Raw genomic sequence first — 24,791 nt, 5'->3', positions numbered from 1 at the left:
TACAGCTACAGTAAGAGCAGACCATATCACAAAAAAAAAAAAATTAGTAACCCTTATCCCTCTTTTAATGTTCTGCTTCCCTAACGAACATAAGCACTTAATAGCTCTCTAATTCTATAGTGCTCGAGTCTTGAAAAGGTATGCTTAGTCAACAAGAATTCGCGTTCATTATTAAGTCGGCTAACAATAACCAGGGCAGTGCTCACAGGCTAGACGATCTCTTAACAAAATTTTACCTGAAATTGGAGTGCTCATAATATCGTATCGCTACAGTATCGCTACAATGCACTTTAAAGACGTGAATTACGAACTGGTCAACAAAAACGTCAAAATGTAGATTATAGAATAAGCCTCTCGATAAATTGTGTACATCTTACAGCTTCGGGACACGCTAGATGGCTGTTATCAAACACTGCTGAAACATTACTCGCAGCCCAGGGATACCTTCTCGGAATGCGAAGCCAAGGAGTTTCGGTAGATACTGTGTAATCTGATATACTCTCGTGTAAATTTTCAGTAATCTTCAATTGTTTTCGATTTTTTTTGGATCTGCATCTGGTCCCCCCTCCCCCATCTTGGGCACATATAGGAGCTTCTTTGAGTCTACGCTGTGGTCCCAGAGTGATACCAGAGCACGACACAAATGTCGTCTTAGATAGAATCTTCTAGAATTTTCCGCGACATTAGCGTCTTTCTGAAACCTTCTAGCGTATTCTAAAAGTGGCTGCGAAATATCATCTTCTAGAAGGATCTGATTGATGGCAAAAGGCTATATAAGAGCTGTAGCTGGAGGTTAAGGTAGCTTATCTCAAAAAACATTAGTTAAAGTTTCATATCTAAGCTTATAAAAATGTTTGCAATTAATCCAGTATACCAAAGTCAAGGTAACGCACCTGTCTGCAATTTGAATGCGTTAGTCTCATATTTCAATGAGATGCAACAGCAACAAAGAGAGCAATGCAGACCAAAGATTGTAAAGAAGGTTGAAACAGAAAATAACTTTCAAATTCAGCTTTGGAAGAAATTTGGTAACTTCAATAGTTATGAAGTCAAGGCAGTGAGACATCCATCATTTCCAGAGTTAGTCAACCTTGTTGTTTACTCTGAGGAAGATGATTTCAAAAAGGTTTTCCAGGTAAACTTGGACGAAGTAGAGTTGGAAAAGCTTACTATGGAGTGGTTTAGAGAAGAAAATGTGTTGGTATTAACTATTCCAAAGAAACAGAATGTCTGTTTTGACTCTATCGAATACGGTTTGCCAGGTTTCCTCGGTTTTCCCACCTTCAATGAAACTAGGCTGCACAAGAAAGAGCATAGAGCAAGAAAGGAGGAGCACAGAGCAAGAAAGGAAGAACACAAAAGAAAAAGATCCGAAGAGAAAAGAAAGAGGGCCGAGGAAAAGCAAAGGAGAGAGCTCGAAAGACAAGAGGAATTGAAAAGGCAGCAGGAATTGAAAAGGCAACAGGAACTTGAGAGACAAAAAGAACTCGAAAGACAAAAAGAACTCGAAAGACAGAAAGAAATTCAGAGACAAAAGGAACTCCAGAGGCAAAGAGAACTTCAGCAACAAAGAGAACTTCAGCAGCAAAGACAGAGAGAACTTCAGCAACAGAAGCAAAGAGAAGTTGAGACTGCAAGAAACGCTGCATACCAAAGGGATTTGGAAAGACAACAAGAATTTTTGAGTCAAATCTTTGGTATGTATCCTAATCAGTTGCAATTTTTATCTTCCTATGCCCCTCAACAAAGTCAGCAAAGTCAGAGCCAATCGAAGCCTGATGTGGAAGTGACACAAGAGATCCCTGCGGTATCCAAAAAAGACTCTGAGGAAAGCAATCCAATCGCCGAGCCTGAAACTCACGAAGCTTCTGACGAAGAGTCAATTGACTCGGACCCGGAGACTGAGTCGGACACCTCCATCACCACACCTTCCACACCTTTGGCTGATGCACCTAAGAGTCTCAAAACCGGAAAAGAGTTATCGCACGATTTACATAAGCATCCTTCATTAGAAGAAGTTGAAGATGAAGAATTTGTCATGTTTAGAAAGAAATTTGGACAATAAGCATTCAGATGATTTAATAGTATTTAGACTTTATTAATATTACGACCTAAGGCATTATTAGTATTCAATTCATTGTAGCAGATTTTTTCTTTTCAAGTGCTTATTGCGTGAGCAATGATTTTTCTCTAAGGTTATAGAACACTGGCCGGCAATCATATATGCAAGTATATCACACCATTTAATTTTCACTCTAAGTAACCAATTAGCTAGATATTATCGTTGAGCTATGAGTACTTTGAAGTCTATTGGCGTGTTCGGGGGGAATGGTTTCCTAGGAAGGAAGATTTGTGAAGTTGGTGTGAAAAGAGGCTACGAAGTTACAGCTTTTTCTCGTTCTGGAAAGCCAGCTACACCAGTTGCTGATAAAGAGTGGGCAAGCAAAGTTAAATGGGAGAAGGCAGATATCTTCAATCCTGAGTCATATCAGGATAAATTAAGTCATTTAGATACTGTGGTGCATTCAATTGGAACCTTATTCGAAAATCAAGCGTACAAGGCTTCTTTTAATTCTAATTTCAATTTTTTGAATGACATTAAGCAATTAGCTAATTTTGCCAAAGGAGCCAATCCCATGAAAAAAGATTACTACCGTACTTATGAGGCTATACAAAGAGACTCTGCGGTTATATTAGCAGATGCTTTTTTGAAAGAACAAAACAATGATCCGTCTTTTGTTTATATTTCTGCCGATAAGCAAATTCCCTTCATTCCTTCAGGATATATCACTACGAAAAGAGAGGCGGAATTTGAGTTGAGAAATAAAAAGGGATTAAGAAGTATTATTATGAGACCTAACTTTATGTACGAAGAGGAAGCGGGTAAGTTCAACAAGAGAGATATCTTGAAAGATTTCTTAAATTTTGGGTACTTATCAAAGAACGCAGTATTCGGAAATCACTTAGAATTTTTGAACAATTTGATTAGGCCATCAGTTTCTACTGAACGAGTCAGTGAAACTATATTTGAAAAAGTAGAAGACAAGAATTTCAGTGGCATAGTATTTTTGGATGAATTGTATAATGATCATTAGTTCATTTTTAAATATTTTCTAATTTTGGGTTTTCCAATGTATTAAGCTTTTTCTGTAAGATATTGAGCCATTCCACTTCACTCTCATTCAAGCTTACTGAAGGGGGGATTAAAATATGGTCTCCATTGATCACGAACGAAGATGAGCTAGTGACTTTACTGAAGTTATTTTCTTTAGGAATTTCTTGTTCTTCTTTTTCTTTTTCTTCTTGGGGTTCCTTTTTGAGGCTCGCCGATGTCCACCAATAGACGGGATAGCATCGCAAGATGTTTCCTGTTATCATAGCCACTGCAATAATTAAGACAGACGAGATAATCTGCGCAGGCAAGTACCACCAGCTCATTTCCCTGATTTGCTCATCTGAAGAGGGAAGAAGAGCAGATGCTCCAGCAGGTGGGTGTACGCAGTTTGTAATTGACATTACGACTGAAGAAACTCCAACACTAAGGGCTCCACTAGCCCAATAATTATCTCTTCCTCGCTGGCTTAACAGAAACAACTTTTGAATGCAAACCCCAATCAATGAAGACAAAAAATGGCCAAAAAATATGTTCCTTGGCTGCGCTAAGGGTGCCAGTGAAGCATTGAAGCATAAAATGGCGGTTGCGCCATAACTTGCAATTATTATTGGGACATTGTGGTGCGTAAAAACTGTCTGGCTTTTAAAAATACCTCCTAGCAAAGCAATCCCACAGAACGAAGAAACCAATATTTCAAGCCATATTAAGTAATCTGGTGCCGGTGATGTCTTGTGGCACCCTAGGAACCTCAGTACTGGTTTGGGGAGTCTATTTAACCTATTTACAGGTACATATTTGTTCAAAACATTGTCAATAGTGAATTTGAATACCATTTCTTTCTAAATTCTAGTTTTAACCTGGTGTCGCAGCCTAGCCATAGCTCTTATATGTCAATATCTTAACAAGATACACGTCAAATGACTCGGGTCTATAAAGCTTTGTTTACACATTGTCTGACTCTTCTTCGACCGGGGTTAGAGACGACACAAATCGGGTTCGGCCGCACGTAAAAAACTCCATCAGGTTAAAGTCCATAGAAGGCACTACCATTTTCGCTCATAACTAAAATCTGAAATTTAGTAATAGTAAATAAGATACATTTAATGCAAATAAAAAACGAACACTATCTTCTCTATGTAAATAAAATGGTAATCTATGAGTTTGCCATCTCAATAAAGTATTAAGTTAGACTCCATATCCCCCGGGCAGGAATTGAGCCTTCCTTCTAAAAAGATATTTTCTAATCTCATCACCGACAAATACAAGGCTCGTCAATAGTAACAAGTGGACTAAATCGGAAAAATACAATGCCTCAGTCTGGAAAATGGATTGGAAAAATGGAACGTAGATAGCGCAAAACTGGCCCACCAAAGAACCCATGACGGCAAGATTAAACATTTGATTCTTCAAACCTAATTGGAAAATTGATTTTGAGTAATGACGACAGGATAAAGCATTGAACATATCAAACAAAACAAAGCAGGTAAAGGTCATTGTAGTATCTCTAGCTGAAACAACTTTATCGGCTTGCATTTCTTTCACAAATATATATATTGTGCCGAAAATTATTATGGTAGCAGATTGCAAAACTCTCTTTATAACTGCATAGGTCAAAATTTTGTCATTTCTTCTTCTAGGTGGCTTCATCATTACTTCATGATCAACAGGCTCAACTCCCAATGATTGGGCAGGAGGCCCATCCATCAATATGTTAATCCATAAAATCTGCATAGCATTCAAAGGATTAGGCAAGCCAAATAAAGTTGCTAAAGCAATCAACGACAAAGCTGCAATTGATGTCGATAATTGGAATGTGATGAAATTCTGAATGTTATAGAAAATACCCTTCCCTTCTTCAATAGCGTTCAAAATTGTGGAAAAATCATCATCTGTAAGAACCATATCAGCTGCTTCTTTGGCAACATCAGTTCCATTCTTTCCCATTGCGATACCAATATCTGCTAGCTTCAAGGCCGGGGCATCATTAACACCGTCGCCGGTCATAGCAACAATATCCCCACGCCTTTGAAGTGCCTTGACGATAGTAACTTTGTGTTCGGGTGTAGTTCTAGCAAAGATAGAAACATTATAAATTACATTTGCCAATGACTCTTCGCTTAAATTCTCGAGCTGGTCACCGGTAATCACTGAATCATCATTTACTACTGGCATTCCTATTTGTTTAGCAATGTTAACAGCAGTAGTTGGTGAATCTCCAGTAATCATTATAACGTGGACTCCACCTCTCATTAACAAAGATAACGCCTTGCTTACTGAAGGGCGAGGAGGGTCCTTCATACCAATCAAACCACAAAATATCAAATCAGTCGGTTGAGAGACTGTTTTTTCGCCAACGAGCTTGACTGTATTCCTAGCAAATCCCAAAACTCTTAATCCCTCGCTCGCCAAATCAGAGGATTGGTCAAGTATAATTTTTCTAGCTTCATCTGTTAAGGGTTTGGCTTCACCATTTTCATTGTAATATTTAGAGCAAAGATTGATAACTTTCTCTGCCGCTCCTTTAGCAAAAGTCTCTGCTTTACTGTAGTCTCCGCTATGAACAGAAACCGCCATGTATTTTCTTGAAGAAGAAAATGGAAGCTCATTAATCTTGACTTTCGTTCCTCTAATATCCTCCAATCCAAAATGAGAAAGACTTTCAACTAACGCAATATCACTTGGGTTTCCAACATATTTTTCATTCTCTGAAGAGTACTTAGCGTTATTGCAAATGTTTCCTGTCTCTAAAATACGTTGGATATTAGGCGTGAATTGATGGCTCAACAGCGAATCAGCTAATTTTTCAACAATCATGTATGGGCTGTTAAATGTGCCCTTGAAATCCATGGACCAGATTTTTGTAACGGTCATATGATTCTGAGTCAAAGTTCCTGTCTTATCCGAACAGATAACATTAACGCTACCCAATGTTTCCACACTAGGGAGCCTTTTTACAATAGCCTTATGCTTTGCCATTCTTAGGACACCTAATGCAAGAGTAACTGTAACAATAATTGGTAATCCCTCTGGTATAGCAGCTACGGCTAAAGAGACAGATATTTGAAACATGTCTAGCCAGCGACGTCCCTGAATTATCCCTACAAGACAAATGAAACCAATAATAATGAAACTGAAAACCGACAAATCTTTTCCTAACTTGTCCATTGCTTGCTGCAAAGGAGTCTTTGGCTTTTCAATTTCAGTCATCATTTCAAAAACAGCTCCAAATTCCGTCTTAGCTCCCGTAGCAACGACTATACCAGATCCATGGCCCTCGCGTACTAAAGTTCCCATGAAAGCAACTGAAGTTCTCTCCGTGATTGGAGGAGAGTCGGGTCCGTTGTATGTGAGCGGTTCTGTCGTCTTTTCAACTGGTCTGTTTTCGCCTGTTAGATTACTCTCATCGATTTCTAAATATACAGCGTCAGTCAACCTGATATCAGCCGGAATTCTATCACCTTGGCTAAAATGAACCAAGTCCCCCGGGACCAAAGTTGAAGCTAAGACTGTCGAAGTGTTCCCATTCCTTGTTAAATGGGCTTCTGCGGGTACTAATTTGGTAAGCGCTTCCAATGACTTCTCGGATCTATATTCTTGGACAAAACCAACCGATACAACAATAGTGATTGCGAGAGTAATGGAAACCGCGTCATCAAAGTTACCCATCCAGAAACTGATTATAGCAGACCCTATCAAGAGTAAAATCAATGGATCTTCGTAAAAGCTGGCTATGAACTTCAAAAAAAGATTTTGCTCTTCGTCATTTGTAAGATCATTGACTCCGTGAATTGACCTTCTATTTAAAATATCCTGATTACTTGTCAATCCCAAACCGATATCTGTCTGTAAATCTGTAATCGTTTCCTCTATGGATTTTTGAGAATACTTCACCGACGCTGAATTAGCTTTAAACAGGGGTTGTAGATCTGGTTTCAACTCAAAGGGATTATCACTCATTTTGAGGTTTCTTCTGTGCTAACAAATGAACTAAAAGAAAAAAAAACCAAATAACTCTTGGTTTAAATACAATATGATGAATTTTTGCTCTATCTTTGACTGTTCTTTTAGTTTTATCACTGAAAACCAAGTTGGTGATATGCGCCTCTTTTATAATATTACCTCAATATTATATGTTATACAAGTACACGAAGCAATTTCGTTGAGATAATTCAACAAATCGGGACGATTCCCTTTATATATAACTTTGAATTACTTCGTTAGGCCCCCAAGACACAGTGTTTTTGACAGCCCTTTAGTATTATTAAAAGATGAAAAACTTTGTGCCGTGTTCGATCTGTAAATTACACAAAATGGACGAAATATCGTTTCGATATCACAAGATTGGAAGATACGAACGTTAAACGATATTATACAAACGTTATGTACGAAAATTAAATAAACTATGGTGAAGTCACGGTCTCTACAGCCGCCTTTGAGAGCCTATTCATTATAGCTAAGCCTTCGTTTTTTTCGTCTGTTCCCTCGACAAATATGAGATCTACATTCTTTTCGTCGACTTCACGTAGCTGCTTGAAGAGATTACGAGAAATCTCGGACCCAGTAATACCAAGATCTGTCTTAATTATTATGCAGCTAGGATATTCATTTTTCGAATCAAAATGCCTTGATGTGAGAAGCGCTATGCGTTTATCAGAGCATTCGTTTTTTTTAATGTAATTAGTAATTGCAGCAACTCCGTTACCGCAATTAACGAATAACACAACCTTTGCATTGGGTGCGTAATGTTTATATTTCATCCCTGGTGTCTTTACAGGATCATTGCTATTAGCTGCTCTAGTTGCGACAGCAACGGACAGCCAATATTCTCCTCCAAAGTGTTTTATCTCTTCGACGGAGACACCTCCGGGTCTGAGTAGCATTGGTGGATCGGAAAGTCCGTCAATCACAGTCGACTCTACACCGATATCGCATGCTCCACCATCTATTATATATGGAATCTTACCTTCAAGGTCATTGAAAACATGAGATGCTAAAGTTGGGCTCGGTCTCGTTGATGCATTGGCCGACGGAGCTGCTAGAGGGGTGTCACTGATAGCAATAAGAGCTCTTGCAACTGGGTTTTGGGGTATCCTGACAGCGAATGTATCTTGATTTGCTGTTACTAGTTTCGATATTGGAGATCCTTCATGAACTGGTAATAAGATAGTAAGTGGCCCTGGCCAGAATTTTTGTATGAGCTGCTGATATTGCTTCGGAACTTCGTAACCTTGAGGTAAGATCTTCCTCTTGAGCTGGTCGATTGATGACACATGCACGATTAGTGGATTGTCAGCTGGTCTGTTCTTTGCCTTGTAAATAGACCTGACCGACTCATCTTTAAGTGCGGAACCTCCCAAGCCATATACCGTTTCTGTAGGAAATCCTATTACATTATTTGTCTCGACCAATTCTTTTGCGGCTATCTTTAAGTTTTCTTTTGTTTCTGCATCTGTGAATCTAGGTAGTGATTCATCTGCTCTAAACTCTATGCATTCCCTCTTCACTGGGAGAATCTTGGTTGTGAACATCTTTGCAAAGCTATTTGTAACTGAACTATAATTTTTCGAATGTATGCCACGGCCACTCCTTAAACTATAATATCTCAAGCTTGACAAAAGGGCATTGAGGTTCATACATGCGAGTACGCTGATAGTATTCAAATATTAGTACTGAATGGATAAGACGACCTTGAGTGATCTTTTTTTTTTTCCTTCTGAACCATCATGCGCTCATCTCATCTCATCGTGTCACAAACTGTCTCTACATGTAAAACTTCAAAACCTAAAGTATGTGAGCTCCATAGTATATATGTATATGAATATGTACACGTATGTATAACTTATACTGATGGCTGGTCGTGAAGTTTAAAATACCAAGCATTCAGTAATAATTTTCTTCTCGTTATCGTTGAGCTGGGTGTAGAAATATTGAAAACTACCTAAATTCTTGGTCACACATTCTTTGAAAAACTCAATGAGAATCTCTTTGAGCGACCCATCTCCATTTTGATCATCATGCTCGTCTCCCTCTTCATCTGAGTCAACATAAGATTTTAATTTCTCGTAATTTGGCACTCCTATATCATCCATGTCCTCCCAGTCCTCCTCATCTCCATCTCTATGAGAGCCAGTTTGATCATCTGGGAGATAGTCATTGGGATCTGGCTGCTGGCACTGGAAGCTCAACTCGGAGCAAAGAAGCTTGAGAATTTTTAATGGAGCATGAATCTGGGTATATTTGTCGGGCATTTCACGAGCCATGGACCTCGTGATAATAAGATCTCCTTCGTAAGGGATAATATCTCCATTCACTATTAAACTCTCAACTCGCTTATCTCCTAACGAGAATACTTGTCCCAAAGCCAAGACATTTTGCTTTATTTTCTCATACCCTCTAGTAACTTCGAAAGTGTCGAACCATATTGGCATGACAAGTGCCAAAGCATATTTTTGATGTCCCGTTTTAGGATCTTGTAGTGTTTCATCGCACAAAAAGTTTATCATATCTTGGGGTGACTGCAAAACTAGATCACAAATAACCATAGTCAAATTTTCCGTTGTAACTGCTTCCTTGGAAATAATTAATCTTTTCACCGTAGCTGCAAGTATCTGAGACAAGAAATTACTATCAAGATAGTCGTGAAACTTTTTAATTAAAGATAAAACAATAATACCACAATACATTGCAGCACTATCTGATAAGGATGGAGATAAAAACTTTGAAACTATGAGCAAAAGCAAGTCCATTCCTGACTCATTTGTCTTAGGATCTCTATAATTAATAAATGATTCTGAAGCCTTCTGAAGCAAATTGTTAAAGACCTCCCCTCCACTTTGTAAAATTTGGTTGTCATTTGATAAAAGAATCAAATCTTTAAGAAATGGAAAAGTGTAGCCGAATACCAGAGAAGGGAAATCATTGTCAGCAGTAGGTACGGAGTTGATTATAACCCCAAGTAACTCCAAAGATAAATACAACTCTGGACTATAGTCACCGGACGAAGTTTCAATACTACTCTTGATGATGTTAAAGATAAAGGGTAACGACTTATCACAATTACTGAGATATACGTCAAGAGTAACTTTGTCTAAAAGTGCTTTAATACAATTGGGAGCGTCAATCGTCAACTGAACATTTGACGGATCCTTGAAAGCTACTTTAAACACTAGGTCAATGACATTAACTCCCTCTGCAATATACACCGTTGATGCAAAATTGGGATCCATTTCAGAGGCAACATCAATTGCTTCAAGTAAAGCTGGAAGCCCATCTTCCTCACTATCATCTACTAAAGATAGTATCATTTGTAGGATAGCGAACTGAAGCTCATTTTTCTTGGAGGCATCGATCAGCCCAACTAAATTGAACAAATGACTGTACAAGGTCACGCAAACTAACACGCTAACCTTAACTAAGTTGAACAAATCAGCTGGACCACTATAACTACTAACAAACAAAATCATATCCGTAAAAGCCTTTCCTCCGAAAGTTTCTACCGACATTTTCAGACGAAATTTTTCAAAAAATTTTGGCAACATCAAAAATGTTCTGGCAGTAACCAATTGATTATGATATTGGGAATTTTCTTGAGATATGTGTCTAGTTAAAGTTTGTAAAAGATTAGTCAAAGGAATATTAGCAGCTATAGAGCCTGAATCCTCGTTTGTAAAAAGACCTTCAATCATAAACAAATAAGCTTCCTTGAGTTGCCATTTCATTGAATCACCTGAAGATAAAGCTTGAAACAAAAGACTAAACTCTTCTTCTGCATCCGTATTATTAAGTTCAGAGAGAAACTCGTAAACCGAATCACGTACACTTACCACAGGAGATAAGCCATTGATGTCTGTGACATAAGTATTAAAATCAGATTCATAATTTTCAATTGTTTCTCTTGGTAAAACTGAGATCCGAAAAAGACATTCAAAGAATAAAGCAGAACGATCCTCTAATTTCAATTTGATATTGATATCATTTTGTAGTAAACCAATTGTTTGTAACAACTCAAGTAATAAATTTGATACGATTTGGGGCGGTTCCCCGAGATCATCTGAGCATGAAATTGAGAGTTTCCTGTCCGCTTCCACTGCAATACTATCATAAACATTAGTGAGATATGTGAGATCATTTAAAGCTATTTCCATCAAAAGAAGTTTAGATTGTTCTGGAATTCGCCTACCAAAGCTTCCCAAAATGCTAATTAGGACTTTGTAGATGTAAGATCTATAATATAGTTCGGCGCAAGAGACTTCAAGACCGTGGCCCGTCGAAGCAGTCGAAGACTGGCCAAGTAATGACGTGAACAAGTCAATAATTTGCCTTACTTGCTCATGAACAGCGTTCTTTCTTTCATCGGAAGTGTATGCTTCGGGGCTCTCAAAAGTCGTTATGATACTTTGATAGAGCTTTATACACTGAGTTTTAGTTTCGGAGCTTAACCTTTCCTGGCTAAGCAAAAAATTGAGATGATTAAGGAGCTCAAATCCAAGCTTCCTATCCCAAAACTGTTCTTCGTCAATGATTTCATCGAATAAGTCGTTAAACACAGTCAATCCTCCAAGTATAGAGGTTTCATTATTAGTGTCAGCGGTCAGATTGTACAACTGCGAAAGGAGATCACTCCATTCGTCAGGATAGTCCGATGATGCTATTTGAACAATAACGTATGCACACGCCTTCCTTAGCTTGGTGTTCGTAGATGTAAATGATATTTGAAGCAAGAGATGCCTAACGATTCCTTTCACGTCTTGTTTAATCGGAGGCCCCAAAAATGATTGAAATCCAAGTGACCAATACTGAGGTACTATTCTTCTGAGATGTAGTAAGCATGCCTGTCTTATATCAATTGGAATTGACTCGTCCAGAGCGATTTGAACTAAGCTCAATGCTGAAGATGATGGATCATTTTTCACTAAATTATTAAAATCAAGTTCTGCTTGTTTACGAAGGTTATTATCTGGTGAGTTTTGAGCTTTTACCAACTCTATAACTTGCAGATTGTGATTTAGATCCATTCTTTTATTGCCTTTAAGTTCCGGATAAAAGAAGAGACGTCTTTATGAGTGAAATCTAAATAACAAAAGAAGTCGCGCATACTACATAATACAACAAGTTGACTAAGGAGCCTTGCGTATTTCCAGTCTGGTTGCTTATGGAATGGCCTGTAGAACAGTGTATCCTCAACGAAGATTGTCTCTAGTTATATGGTGGCGGTCAGTGTCTGTTTACAGCAGATAATCGTGTTGTACATCAAGCATAGAATTTGTAATCTTCAAGTACTATGAAATGTCATGAAATTACAGTTTAAAAAGAAACCTTTCTAAAAGTGAATGTCGTATTTCAGACTAAAATCGAACGATTGGATTGTACGCGTTTGTCATGTTGATGATGTGACTTTCACACTAAATACTGTGAAATTGTTCTTATAATATCCAGGGCCTAGATTGTGCTAACTTTACGGTCTTAGATATTTTTTGCCTTCGTGATATTTAGCTATCTTTTGCACCTTCTTTATTCTGAGAAAATATCCAACTTGAAATAGCTGATTACTTTGATATATTCATAAAGTAATTTTAAACGTGAACAGTAATTTGGCGATATCTATAGCAGAAAACAAATATGAGGATTACAACGAACGGTTGATTTTAGTATTCACGTTGTATTCCTTTATACCTACATTTTGAGCATCGATTGCCAGATTAGTTTCAACAACGTCTAAAATAGAATCCAGCAGTAAAATGATTATTTGATTTTCAAAACATATATAAAAGCCGGACAGTAGACGACTTTGAAAGGCGATTTCGTTTAGTTAAACCTCACTGGCATTAAAAATACTCAATTAGGAAGTTCACTCTTTAACATATTCTTGGTGTTGGATCGGATGCCTCGAAGAAAATTATTTTAAGCCCATAAACAAAGAAGCTGACGTTAAAATACGAAATGCCCAGAAAAAAAGGTTTTTTTAAGAGAGAAGCAAAACAAAGGTCCGATGCGACGCTTGTCAAAAACCCAACCTACGGGAATGTCTTATCGCCTTATGAACATCATAGATAATCCTTCGCAGATACGGCACAATCGAAGGATCTATATAATATCTTCTGCAGTTATCCAGCACAAAATATTGTAGTATATAAGTTTCAGGTTTTCTACAATTCAAACAGTTGTACTATTATTCCCATTATTAACATGACAAACCATAATATCACTCGATTCTTATCTTGCTACAATTCTAAATGTGACTTTTACGCTAAACCCGGCGAACTTTTATTTTCGTACGATATCCTGGGCTCTAGTGGGGTTAACTTTACAGCCTACAACGACTATAAAATTGTACCAACCACCCGCAAGACTTCAGGAGCTGCGACTAATTCAAGTAGTTCAACTTTGTGGAAAATTTTGGTCTCCTTTATACTCTTGTCCACTTTTATGAATCCAGTCCTCGGTGACTTTCTTATAAATAATACATGAGTCATTGAAAGTAAAGGTGTGTATAACCTTGACCCGATCTTGGATCTCGATTTAAGTGACTTTAGTATTATAGATTTGGATAAGCGTGATATTACTTACTCTTCGGACGAAGTATTGGAGTTTCAAAATATTGATTTATCTGAAGAACAGGAACAGAAATTAGGTTCAATTGTGTCTTCCTTACCTGTGGGTAGCAACTATAGTTATCTAAATGGTACGGTCGAAGGTAGGTACTTGGGCTCTTCTGTTGAGACGCCCTCAGATGGCTTGTCAAAAAGATTAGATTGTATCACTCTGAATTATAAAGAGAAAAGGATATACAAACGTGGTAATTGGTGGTCAAGCTGGGAACCTATAGGTGATTGTTTATGTAATCGTTATGGTGATGAAGCCGAAATTGTTGATTCCTATGCGTACACCCGTTCTGCCACTTGGGAAACAGGAGCTGAGCTTTCGTTCGGTCTAAATTGGATTAACAGTCACATGTCCTACAGTGTCTCCAAGTCATATACTTATGGTACAGAAATGCATTGTGGAATTAAATCTCCAGATTGGGCTATTGCTATTTGGGCACAAACTCGATATGTTTGGATGGACACACAACAACGTATAAAACATGTACCGGCTGGGGCGTGTGGTAATTGGAAGACTACATACTCCGGATGGGGAACTACCAGAAGAGTAAATGTTCCTGTCTCCAAGAATGGTAATGACTTTAGGAAGAAGAACGAGGGATGTAGTAAAAATGAAAAGGCAGGTTGTGGCTGTTGATCTACTAAGTTTCCTACTATCTACGGAACAGAAAGCTTTCTTGAAAGAGTTAAGTGTGGTTTGCTATCTCTCATTTTGAATCTCTTCATAAGGTGAAGACGTTTTTCAATACATATTATGTAGTTTTTGCAGCAATTTCAAAGGTATCGAATTGCTTCCTAAGATGGAGATAGGAAATCGCAAAAAATGCTTAAGTTTTTAGATCTCGATTCCATTATACTCCAGACTTTAAAAATAGATATTTCCGTAAAAGTGTCACTAATTACCTCTAATAATTAATTATTTAGAAGTATTGAAACAATCTAAAATCTCGTTATACTTTTTGATTTTTTATTTGGCAAATAATTCATAACAGAATAAAAACGAAGGAAAAGACGGGCCAGTATAGTTTGCGCATCTAATAATTGCAAACATTATTAATGTTTTAATGAAAGACTATAGAAAAATTTTAGTGATATTATTTACTAGCAGAATTTGTATAAATGTAACCAGCGAGTTCTAAATGCGACATTCACGTTTAGAGAGGTTTCTCTTTTACCGTATAATCACGAATCGCATTCCCAGGATGCGTTAGATCTGAATCGATGTTAATTGTTGTACGCGGAGAATATGTCTCAAAGCAATCATTTATAAAAAAAATCCGTTAACAGTAATCGATATGACTAACGAAAAGGCTGTCTTCTCAGCATTGGAAGAGCTTGAGCAGCCTATTGCACCTGAACAGCTTACAATCTTAAGAAATCAACTTAAATCAGAGGAACCAGATCCCACACCGCAAACTAAATTTAACTATGCATGGGGATTGCTCAAGACTCCAAGTAAAAAGGGACAGAAGGAAGGGATGCAAATACTCACTTATCTCTACAAGGATGTTCCTGAGATGAGAAGAGAATGTTTGTATTACCTTTGTTTGGGTTCTTATCAATTGGGAGACTATTCCAATGCAAGACGTTACGTGGACACTCTTTTGAAGGCGGAGCCCGAAAATACCCAGGCTAAAGCTTTAAAGCATTCTATTGAGGAAAAGATCACCAGAGATGGGCTCATTGGGTTAGGCATCGCTGGAGGTGTACTTGCCGTGGGAGTTGGTCTAATTGGTGCGTTGGCAAGAAGGAAACGCTAAAAGATGTGTCTAACGGGAACAAAGAGGTATAACGGTGGATGATGATAGAGCTAGGGCACACTTGTTATGTTTATATCTCTTAATTATGATTTTGGGTTCACTCTGTCTATAGTGTGTAGAAAGAGTAATATCAATAGTTGAAAAATGCGATTATATGTATTTGAGTATTTAAAGATCTTGTATTTTTTTCTCATGTTAACTTTGATATAGCATGCAAAATGCCACTGAAGAAGATAGTTCAAACTTAGGGGAAAGGATTTCCCGTAGTGTGTTGGAGGTATTTAATAGTTTGAAAAACAAAGCTGCAAAACCTGTTTTAAGAAGTAATGGAGTGAAAGAATGGACAGTTTTAGCTGGAGTAGTTGCCATAAATATTTCAAATGACAACTTGAAGACCATATGTATAGCGACGGGAGTTAAAGCCTTGCCTAATGAAGTCCGCAAAACATCAAACGGCTTGGTGGTACATGATTTGCATGCTGAAGTTCTCTGTTTAAGATTATTTAATTGGTTTTTACTAGATGAGTGTTTGAAATTGAAAACAGATTCAAAGTGTTCTTCAGAAATACTTCATATTACTGATCAGTTGGAATTTAAATTGAATAGCAATGTCAGACTTGCCTTATATGTGACAGAGCCTCCCTGTGGCGACGCTTCGATGGGGCGCATGTCTCGAGAGTTGCTTGACTCAACTCCATGGGAACTTGACGCTCGTAAAAGGCAAAAACTCAGCTCAAATGGCAGCATTTTAAGAGGGAGATCTCACTTAGATCAGCTAGGAATAGTTAGGACGAAACCCGGAAGATCTGACAGCGTAATTACTTTGAGCAAATCTTGTTCCGATAAACTCTGTATAAAGCAATTAGTTGGCATAACAAACAGTTTTACTTCATTATTGTTTCCAGAGAATATATTCCTTGATTACTTGGTGCTACCCGAATCCAAATACGACAGATCTGACTTTGACAGATGCTTCAAGGAACGATTTAGCGATAAATTGAGTTGTTCTTGTCACTCTTTGAAAGCTCTAACTTACAACGGCAAAGAGTATAAATATAATAAGCCTATAAAAGATGGATCTTCTGTGGCAAGTCCTCTTTCTTTATTGTACATATTTCCAACAAAAACTCTCCAGATATTGAATAACGGCGTTAAAAATGGATGCTACAGGAAGAGTAAGGTACCTGGCATTGGTGATGAAAGCATAATTTGCAATCGACAATTATTTCAGAAGTTTAAACAGCTAAGGCCAGAAAAGCTTGAATCATATGTTGATTTGAAACTTTCTAATCCAAAGAGACAACGTCTTAAGGAAGAAGCAAGACAAGTCCTAGGTAACTGGCAACCTACAGATATCGACAATTTTAATCTTAATTATAAATAAACGATTCTTTTCAAAATAGTCATCTAATCTACGAAACTAATCTGAGTCAGAGGGAGTTCCTTCCTCATCTTCGTCATCATCATCCCCGTCCTCAAAATCTTCAGTCGAAGCTAATTCTTCCGGTGCTTCTTCTTCCATAGAGATGGCATACTCTGAGCTTTCTAACAACTCCTTTAACTTGACGTTATCTTTACTAGCATAATCAATGGGCTTTAAATTGCTCTTGTCTTTAATTCTTGGATCCGACCCGGCATCCAATAAGTTATCAACGATAAAGTAGCCGTGTTCTGGCTCTGTAGTGGTATATTTCACCGCTAAGTGAAGCGGAGTGTCTCCCTCTCGATTAACTGGATCAATTTCAACCCCCTCTATATCCAAAACTATATCTATGAATTCCCAGTTTCCTAATTGACAAGCAATATGCAATGGTGAGTTTTGACTAATTTTTTCACGAGTATCATTTATCAACTTAGATAGCTTCTCTTGATCGTTGTTCAAATCTGCCTTAATAGACAATAACAATTCCGTGTTGTTTCTTCTAGCTGCCTCTAGAATCTGCTCAGCATAAGACGCTCCGTCTATACTCTTTGTATCTTCGCTCATATTTAATGCAATAACCTTACAATTCTTTCGAATAGGGATCAGCAGTGGCCAGTTTAAAGTGGCATAAACGGAATCAACTAGTGAATAAAGTCGAGGCGCACGACAGATATGAAAACCAACTGAAGCTGAACAGAACAGAATATGAAACAGAACTAACAACTAAAGAAGACTAGAGATAATAGCTGGGAAAGGGTTTGTAATTGATTACAAAAGCTAAAAGATCACTTTTTCAACGGCTCGATGTAACTTGATTCATGGAAAAGGATGAAGAAGGAGACCTTTAAAACCGAGTCTTTCATCAAAGAAAATCAATGACAGATATTTATTTTGAGGAATTATCCATAGGTATAAGAGCAAAAGTATATGTGATGCTTCTATTCTATCAGATACATTCTGGCTTCTCTCGCTTTTCCTTGGTATTAGAGTGGTTGTGTCTGCGTGTACTGCGATATAGGACGTAAAAGATGAATAAGCAGCAGAAGAAAGAAATAAACAAACCATATGCTTGAGTGTTTCATATAGGACTGCTTTGTTGTAGAGCTTACTCTTATTCTACATTCGTTATGTGTTTTAACTTCAATTGCTCTTCTTTCATGAATATCATGTGAGTGTCATTTTATGAAAAGTCGAGATCTCACATATTAATTGCCATGATACACTTCATTCTTTTTGATTTCATTTTAAAGCAAGCAACATATACAACTAATTATCACAATGGTTAAGCCTATTATAGCACCGTCAATATTAGCGTCTGATTTCGCCAATTTAGGATGCAATTGCCATAGGATGTACGATTCGGGGGCCGATTGGTTACACATCGATGTAATGGATGGACACTTTGTACCGAATATATCATTGGGACCACCTATTATTTCCAGCTTGAGGAATGAGATTCCAAAATCAGACACGAAACCAAGTTTTTTCGATTGTCATATGATGGTCTCTGAGCCAGAAAAGTGGGTTCCTGAGATAGCTAAGGCAGGCGGAGATCAGTACACGTTCCATTATGAAGCAACCAAAGATCCTGTTGGATTAGTGAAGCTTATCAAATCACAGGGATTGAAGGCTGCGTGTGCAATTAAACCAGGAACTTCAGTAGATGTGTTGTATCCTTTGGCTGAACATTTAGATATGGCTTTGGTTATGACAGTAGAACCTGGATTTGGTGGTCAAAAGTTCATGCCTGAAATGATGCCAAAGGTGGAAGCTTTGAGAGCGAAGTTTCCCAATTTAAACATTCAAGTTGATGGAGGCTTGGGTAGAGATACAATTCCTGCTGCAGCAAGTGCGGGTGCTAATGTAATTGTTGCAGGAACTTCAGTCTTTAAGGCAACTGACCCAAGTGAACTTATCCAATTTTTGAGAACTGCTGTTGAAGATAGTTTACTGTCGAAAGGCCTACTAGACAAGAAATGATACTAAATGTGACATCATTTTCTAAATGCGCAATTGTCGTCTATATAACACTATTCATACCATATCAAACTTACAAAGTCTAAAATGCTTGTATTCCTAAAGTAGTACCTTCTCCATCTGTCTTGATCTCTAATCCATTTTTTTCGTTGTCTTCGATAACGGTCCATAATGCATCCTTTACTTTTTTCAATGTGCTTGATTCTGGTAAGCTTTCTTCAGTGTCGTCTTCCATCATGGCCTCTTCCTTGGAAGTAATATCAATATTCAATTTTTCATTTCTCTTGTCTACGTACTTTTGGTTTCTAGCAATTTTTTTGGCACGTTTATTAGAAAGTGTATTGTTTGTGATAAGTTTTGAGTCTCCAGACTTTCCAGCATATAATGCAAGTGCTTTGGATTCTGTGGGTCTTGGTACAGTGTTGGTATCATATCTAGAAGTAGAAGAAGCCGTAACTCTTGCTTTAGAAGAGCGAGCCGCCCTCTTCTTTCCAATCGAGGCAGCGTGTCTATTACTAATGATCTTGTCCTTAGGTTTATTAACGGAGTTTCTGGTAGGCATCTTGGGTAGTAATTTATATGTATTTCCCAAAAAAAATTAACCTTATAATTAAATCAATGCTCATCTTATGCAGAAGGGAACAAAAAAAAAAATTAAAAAAAAAATTGAAAAATTAGGCAAAATCTCCCGGGGGTGAGTCGAACACCCGATCTCAAGATTACTTTGAGGAAAACCCATTACAGTCTCGCGCCTTAGCCAGCTTGGCCACCGGGAGCAATTGCTTGTCGAAATCTTCTAAGCATATGTTTATGATGTCACTAGATATTTTCTAGTGTACTATCAAACATACTAGATTCAATTCTTAAACTACTAAATCCAGTGCCTCTTCTTCCTAATTAGATAGCCATATCTTATAAAGCGTTGCAAAGTATGTAGAAAGATGAGGTATATATAAAGCTTTTCTATACGTAAATGCATACATGTAAAGAAAAATAATGCTTATAAAATAACTTCCTAAATTATTAATTTACAAAAAGATACTTTAGTTAGTTTAGTTTATGAACCTAGAGAATATGAAGCCTCTGAAAGAGATTAAAAACTTTCCTTCATATTTGCATGCTAAGTCAAAAGAAGAGTCTTCGAAAACATGTACTTCTTCTGTGATATCTTGAAACATTTTGGAAAGATGTTGTAAAGTCTTAGCGTCTTGCTCCTTGATCACAAAGCATCAGTTTCCCAGAATCTTGAGGTTTTTACCTTATTTCAAGAAAGCTAAATTTCCAGTTTGAATCAATAAAATAAACCAAACATCAGTTATATGAAAAGCGCAAAATATCAGATCCCACAGTTTTTCAGTACAAAACAATTATTACCAAAGCAAAAACAAAAAAAGGGTCTCGAGGAAACGGTTACAAACAACGAGATTTTAATACCTCGTTATTGTAATTTCAAGCACCACTCTCAGCGCAGTGTCGACCTCAAACAGTGCCAACTCAACGGAAAGCCTCAAGCAAAGCAAAATTCGTGCCCGTCAACTTAACTAGGTTGCAGCAGTTTGGTATCAACCCATCACGGGATCAACAACAGTTCATAGTAACGCAAAGGCATCCACAACTAAGAGGAGATGGTTCGTAGAATATTGATCTACTGTACGTGTTTAAAATTATTATCCTTCGTGATTGCTTCCCCTTTTTCTAGTAGCATTCACGATTATCCTTTCATCATAAATGCTTCGGCCGTTGACGTGAATATAAGACATAACAATAGGAGTGTGGAGTGGTGGCAGGTCATAAATACTGATGATGACTGGTATAATTTGAGTGTTTCATTATCTCATGATGGTATGAACAACGAGACTTACGTTATAAATAGTACTATAGCGTCACTACACGATCAGTTGTATCAGTTGGTCTATCAGTACGTTAATTTCACTAATGAAGCAAGACAGAACTTGATAACGCATGTCAGTGAAAGTACTGGAATAGAGTATCCTTCTGAAATTGATACATTAGATTCTTCAGATAATCTGGATGACAATGAGCCGCCACCTATATTAGTGACGTTTTTTGTGGATACCCAGATTGATGAGGTAGATATATTAAGCGTCATTGGCAATGTTTCGCTTCCGTTAGAAAAAGAAGCATTCATTAAACGCGACAATAACTTCAATCTCGATAAAAGATACAAAGTAGATCATATTGGGTATTACATGGGGGTCTTTAAGAAGTAAAGGATGTAAATTAACTATATGTCACCAAGGTAAGTCCCATCGTAAATTCGCGGCCAGTTGCTATAGGATGTTGAGGGGCAATCCGTGTAGGGCTATGACTTGTCGGCTTGCAGATGTAAAAAGAATGAATCAAAGTCTTTTCCAGTACGCGCTTTTGTAGCTGCCATAGATCAAGCTTACTGTTGTAATAAAGGGCCCAAAGGTACGTTTTGCTGCAATTACACTTAAACTTCGTAATGCTTGGAGACCCTCATATGTTTCATAGTTGTTCATCAAGTAGTTTTTCTCAAATAAGTAGAAGAAATACATAGTAACCACAAAAATGTGTTCAAATGCTCAAGATCAATAGTATTTATATAGTAAGATTGTGTTTTGAAAGGGAAAGATCGAAGATAGAAATAGACATAATGACGAGAAGCAAAAATCCAAGCTCTTAAATTTTACTTCGTATGAACTGATCTGTAGCATAGTTGCAAAAACTTCGTCAAACTTGGAACTAGTTACCTTAAATTATAAAAGTTGGATATCAAGAAAAAAACTCTACTCACTCTATTGGAAAGGGCCTACACAATGCCTTATTCATGCCTTATTCACTCGCTTTGGAGAAGTTATATATTGCTTAGAATGAAAGATGATATTCTTGGGTCCATCAGAAGTTTGCGCAGAGATTACTGAGATAAGTTGCATCATGGCTGATCAGGTGCCAGTGGTGGCTCTATCTTTTTCCGTTTTATTCTTATCGCCACAGCGTTTTCGCATTACGTAGTTAGGCATATTACGTAAGCAATTATATAATAAAAGTGCCTTGCGAAATATGGCACCATTTTGGTCCATAGTTCATATAACGAGGGCAATAATCCTCTGAAGGTTTAGGCTTTTTGACTCAATTAACAATTTATTTATTGAATATGGATGAGAAGATTGAAGATAAAGTCCACTTGAGACCCAAAAGGTCCAATAAGTTGAAGACTTTTATAAAAGTATTTATTTTAGTTGTTTTATCTGTGAAGCTTTATTTTGGTGCAAGTAACTATTACTTCGCAGATACTGAGATTGACCCAAAGGCAGCATTGCTTGATGCATTGGAGATCAACCTAGCAAGCGATTGGTCTAAAAAGTATACATCAGAGGCACATTTACCGGGGACAAATTATGGTCTCGTGGAGTGGACCAAAGATAAGTTTGAGGAGTATGGATTTACGGCTACAATCGACACCTACGATATATTTGTCAGCTACCCCAAAGACCACGATTTGAATTTAATTGATGCAAAGACTGAAAAACTCTTATATAAGGCTCCTTTAAAGGAAGATAAAATCAAAGAGGATGAAACATCTTATGGTGAAGGTTTGGTGCCAACGTTCTTAGCTTACGCAGCCAATGGTAATGTGACTGCGCAATACGTCTACGTCAATTACGGAACCTTGGAGGATTTTGAAAACTTGAAGTCTCATGGAGTTGACGTGAAGGGTAAAATTGCGGTAGCTAGATATGGAAAGATCTTTAGAGGTTTGAAAGTCAAATTTGCTCAAGATAATGGTGCAGTTGGTGTTTTGTTGTATACTGATCCAGGTGATGATTTTGGAATCACCCCAGAAAATGGATATAAACAATACCCAGATGGACCTGCTAGGCAGGAGAGTTCTGTTCAAAGAGGAAGTGTTCAATTCTTGGGTGCGCCCAACTCTGCACCAGGAGACCCTACAACTCCAGGCTATGCATCCAAGCCTGGTGTTGAGCGTAAGTCCCCTTACGATTCCATTGGTAAAATTCCTGCGTTACCAATCTCTTATCGTGAAGTCAAGCCAATTTTAGAAAAATTGAATGGACATGGATCACAGATCAAAGATGGTTGGAAGGGTTCCCTCGATGGATTTGATTATTCTACTGGACCAAACAAGAATGTCACCTTAAACTTATATAATAATCAAGTCTTTAACATTACTCCTTTATGGAACGTGTACGGTGAAATTGAAGGTGAAAATAAGGATGAAGTTATTGTGATTGGAAACCATAGAGATGCTTGGATAAAAGGTGGAGCTGGTGACCCTAATAGTGGTTCTGCTGCACTTATTGAACTTGCAAGAGCTTTAGGAACGTTGAAGGCTTCAGGGTACAAATTCAAGAGGTCAATAGTTTTGCAAAGTTTTGATGGAGAAGAATACGGGCTTTTAGGATCTACGGAACAGGGAGAATATTTTGCAAAAGATTTAAGCCGGAAAGTGATTGCGTATCTCAACTTAGATAGTGCTGTGGTTGGCAGATTTTTATCATTAAGCGCCTCCCCAGTTTTAAATGAACTTTTGCTTGAAACAGCCAAGGAACTTCAGTACCCCAAAAAAGGATCAGGTTCTTTGTATGACCATTTTGTAAAAGAAACGAAAGGCAAAATCAGTATCCTCGGCTCTGGTTCCGACTACACTGTGTATTTGGAGCACCTTGGAATTCCATCAGCTGATATCGGATTTGGACCAGGCAAAGGGGATTCAATTTACCAATATCATTCCAATTACGATTCTTATTATTGGATGTCAAAATTTGGGGATCCAGGTTTCGTCTATCATAACTTGGCCGCCAAGTATCTAGGCCTAGTAGTCTTGGGCTTAGATTCGAAGGCTGTTATTCCGTTAACCTTGGATGATTATGCTTCTTCATTACAAGTATATTACAATGAAACTCTTTCAATCATTCCAAAGGATTGGTTGCACCAGACTGTGAGTAACCAGCAAGTATGGAAAGATATTTTAACTTATTCTGTTGACGAAATCGCGTTCATTGACGAGTCTTCTAATGGATACTACTCCTCTGTTCCACGTTTCCCATTCCCTGAGCTCATGGAGACTCAAACATGTAAACATAATAAGGTTCTTCACATGTTTGATGTTGCTCACCACAAGAACGCGACGTTAGCGGAATTGCTTTCTTCAACGAAGAACGATCTCCTCCTGTTGAAAAACTCCACAGAGGCCTTTGATATTAAATCTAAAGCGCTTCAGTTGGAATATGATAATAGAGATTCATTGCACTGGTGGCAGAGAATTAGGCTTTATGTGCAAATTAAACATCACAATAAGCTTATTCAATACTTCGAAAGAAACTTTTTACACCATAAAGGTTTGTACGAGAGACCTTGGTTTAAGCATATTGTCTTTGCCAGTGGCAGAAAGACAGGATATGCTGGCCAATCTCTCCCTGGTTTGAAGGAGGCAGCTGAAGATGAGAACTTGGACAGATTCGTTGAGTGGTTAGGAATCGTCTCCAAATCTGTCAGAAGAGTCTCAGCTCGTCTCGCATTTCAGGCTAACCTGGTAGTAGGCATTCTTGGCTGTTTCTAGTTTATAGGATCTATAATGCTTATCGAAAATTGTTTGTTTTCGTAGCTAACGTAAATTGTAGTCCATTCAATAATCTAGACGAGACTATCAATTCTTGTCGTCTCAAACTAAGATAATCAAAATCTTATTGACGATGCAGGATTGAAAGAGTGTCGCAATCATTCCTGTTTTGGAAACGCTGAAAATGTGGTGATATGTTTCTGTATTTCGATTGATCGTCTAAACGGGAAAAAACGAGAGTCGTTGACGACGTATTAAGGGGATGCAAACCTACAACAGGGACACAGAGCATTTCCCTTAGTATGCCAACGTGATAGTGACCTATAGTTCTTGATGTACTTTTTGACAT

General features: G+C 37.8%; 14 protein-coding genes across 14 annotated transcripts; 8 read left to right on the top strand and 6 right to left on the bottom strand.

Moving 5' to 3' along the window:
• Nucleotides 1-850: 850 nt before the first annotated feature.
• On the top strand, nucleotides 851-2,065 carry PRCAT00003012001 (uncharacterized protein; the record flags this gene model as incomplete). Its single annotated transcript, XM_062952909.1, has 1 exon — nucleotides 851-2,065. The coding sequence occupies one exon, from the start codon at nucleotides 851-853 to the stop codon at nucleotides 2,063-2,065; it is 1,215 nt and encodes a 404-aa protein (XP_062809765.1).
• Nucleotides 2,066-2,291: 226 nt separating this feature from the next.
• Nucleotides 2,292-3,095, top strand: PRCAT00003011001 (ubiquinone biosynthesis protein; the record flags this gene model as incomplete). Its single annotated transcript, XM_062952908.1, has 1 exon — nucleotides 2,292-3,095. One exon carries the CDS (start codon nucleotides 2,292-2,294, stop codon nucleotides 3,093-3,095), a length of 804 nt encoding a protein of 267 aa, XP_062809764.1.
• Nucleotides 3,096-3,102: 7 nt separating this feature from the next.
• Nucleotides 3,103-3,948, bottom strand: PRCAT00003010001 (uncharacterized protein; the record flags this gene model as incomplete). The annotated part of the gene is made up of 1 exon (XM_062952907.1): nucleotides 3,103-3,948. One exon carries the CDS (start codon nucleotides 3,946-3,948, stop codon nucleotides 3,103-3,105), a length of 846 nt encoding a protein of 281 aa, XP_062809763.1.
• A 352-nt stretch (nucleotides 3,949-4,300) lies between these two features.
• On the bottom strand, nucleotides 4,301-7,072 carry PMR1 (Ca(2+)/Mn(2+)-transporting P-type ATPase; the record flags this gene model as incomplete). Its single annotated transcript, XM_062952906.1, has 1 exon — nucleotides 4,301-7,072. The coding sequence occupies one exon, from the start codon at nucleotides 7,070-7,072 to the stop codon at nucleotides 4,301-4,303; it is 2,772 nt and encodes a 923-aa protein (XP_062809762.1).
• Nucleotides 7,073-7,515: 443 nt separating this feature from the next.
• Nucleotides 7,516-8,748, bottom strand: PRCAT00003008001 (threonylcarbamoyladenylate synthase; the record flags this gene model as incomplete). Its single annotated transcript, XM_062952905.1, has 1 exon — nucleotides 7,516-8,748. One exon carries the CDS (start codon nucleotides 8,746-8,748, stop codon nucleotides 7,516-7,518), a length of 1,233 nt encoding a protein of 410 aa, XP_062809761.1.
• Nucleotides 8,749-8,979: 231 nt separating this feature from the next.
• On the bottom strand, nucleotides 8,980-12,129 carry PRCAT00003007001 (uncharacterized protein; the record flags this gene model as incomplete). The annotated part of the gene is made up of 1 exon (XM_062952904.1): nucleotides 8,980-12,129. One exon carries the CDS (start codon nucleotides 12,127-12,129, stop codon nucleotides 8,980-8,982), a length of 3,150 nt encoding a protein of 1,049 aa, XP_062809760.1.
• A 1,171-nt stretch (nucleotides 12,130-13,300) lies between these two features.
• On the top strand, nucleotides 13,301-14,353 carry PRCAT00003006001 (uncharacterized protein; the record flags this gene model as incomplete). Its single annotated transcript, XM_062952903.1, has 2 exons — nucleotides 13,301-13,556; nucleotides 13,584-14,353. The coding sequence occupies 2 exons, from the start codon at nucleotides 13,301-13,303 to the stop codon at nucleotides 14,351-14,353; spliced, it is 1,026 nt and encodes a 341-aa protein (XP_062809759.1).
• Nucleotides 14,354-15,011: 658 nt separating this feature from the next.
• PRCAT00003005001 (uncharacterized protein) lies at nucleotides 15,012-15,476 on the top strand (the record flags this gene model as incomplete). Its single annotated transcript, XM_062952902.1, has 1 exon — nucleotides 15,012-15,476. The coding sequence occupies one exon, from the start codon at nucleotides 15,012-15,014 to the stop codon at nucleotides 15,474-15,476; it is 465 nt and encodes a 154-aa protein (XP_062809758.1).
• Nucleotides 15,477-15,687: 211 nt separating this feature from the next.
• PRCAT00003004001 (tRNA-specific adenosine deaminase) lies at nucleotides 15,688-16,860 on the top strand (the record flags this gene model as incomplete). The annotated part of the gene is made up of 1 exon (XM_062952901.1): nucleotides 15,688-16,860. The coding sequence occupies one exon, from the start codon at nucleotides 15,688-15,690 to the stop codon at nucleotides 16,858-16,860; it is 1,173 nt and encodes a 390-aa protein (XP_062809757.1).
• Nucleotides 16,861-16,896: 36 nt separating this feature from the next.
• On the bottom strand, nucleotides 16,897-17,463 carry PRCAT00003003001 (uncharacterized protein; the record flags this gene model as incomplete). Its single annotated transcript, XM_062952900.1, has 1 exon — nucleotides 16,897-17,463. One exon carries the CDS (start codon nucleotides 17,461-17,463, stop codon nucleotides 16,897-16,899), a length of 567 nt encoding a protein of 188 aa, XP_062809756.1.
• Nucleotides 17,464-18,177: 714 nt separating this feature from the next.
• Nucleotides 18,178-18,879, top strand: PRCAT00003002001 (ribulose-phosphate 3-epimerase; the record flags this gene model as incomplete). Its single annotated transcript, XM_062952897.1, has 1 exon — nucleotides 18,178-18,879. The coding sequence occupies one exon, from the start codon at nucleotides 18,178-18,180 to the stop codon at nucleotides 18,877-18,879; it is 702 nt and encodes a 233-aa protein (XP_062809755.1).
• A 79-nt stretch (nucleotides 18,880-18,958) lies between these two features.
• On the bottom strand, nucleotides 18,959-19,438 carry PRCAT00003001001 (uncharacterized protein; the record flags this gene model as incomplete). Its single annotated transcript, XM_062952896.1, has 1 exon — nucleotides 18,959-19,438. The coding sequence occupies one exon, from the start codon at nucleotides 19,436-19,438 to the stop codon at nucleotides 18,959-18,961; it is 480 nt and encodes a 159-aa protein (XP_062809754.1).
• A 1,063-nt stretch (nucleotides 19,439-20,501) lies between these two features.
• Nucleotides 20,502-21,107, top strand: PRCAT00003000001 (uncharacterized protein; the record flags this gene model as incomplete). The annotated part of the gene is made up of 1 exon (XM_062952895.1): nucleotides 20,502-21,107. One exon carries the CDS (start codon nucleotides 20,502-20,504, stop codon nucleotides 21,105-21,107), a length of 606 nt encoding a protein of 201 aa, XP_062809753.1.
• Nucleotides 21,108-22,015: 908 nt separating this feature from the next.
• VPS70 (putative zinc metalloprotease) lies at nucleotides 22,016-24,442 on the top strand (the record flags this gene model as incomplete). The annotated part of the gene is made up of 1 exon (XM_062952894.1): nucleotides 22,016-24,442. One exon carries the CDS (start codon nucleotides 22,016-22,018, stop codon nucleotides 24,440-24,442), a length of 2,427 nt encoding a protein of 808 aa, XP_062809752.1.
• Nucleotides 24,443-24,791: the final 349 nt, after the last annotated feature.

This window comes from Priceomyces carsonii, assembly GCF_900007245.1.
Source record: "Priceomyces carsonii strain CBS4050 genome assembly, scaffold: Debaryomyces_carsonii_scaffold_3, whole genome shotgun sequence".
NCBI classification, from domain to species: Eukaryota; Fungi; Ascomycota; class Pichiomycetes; order Serinales; family Debaryomycetaceae; genus Priceomyces; species Priceomyces carsonii.
This window is presented reverse-complemented; position numbering and strand designations above follow the sequence as displayed.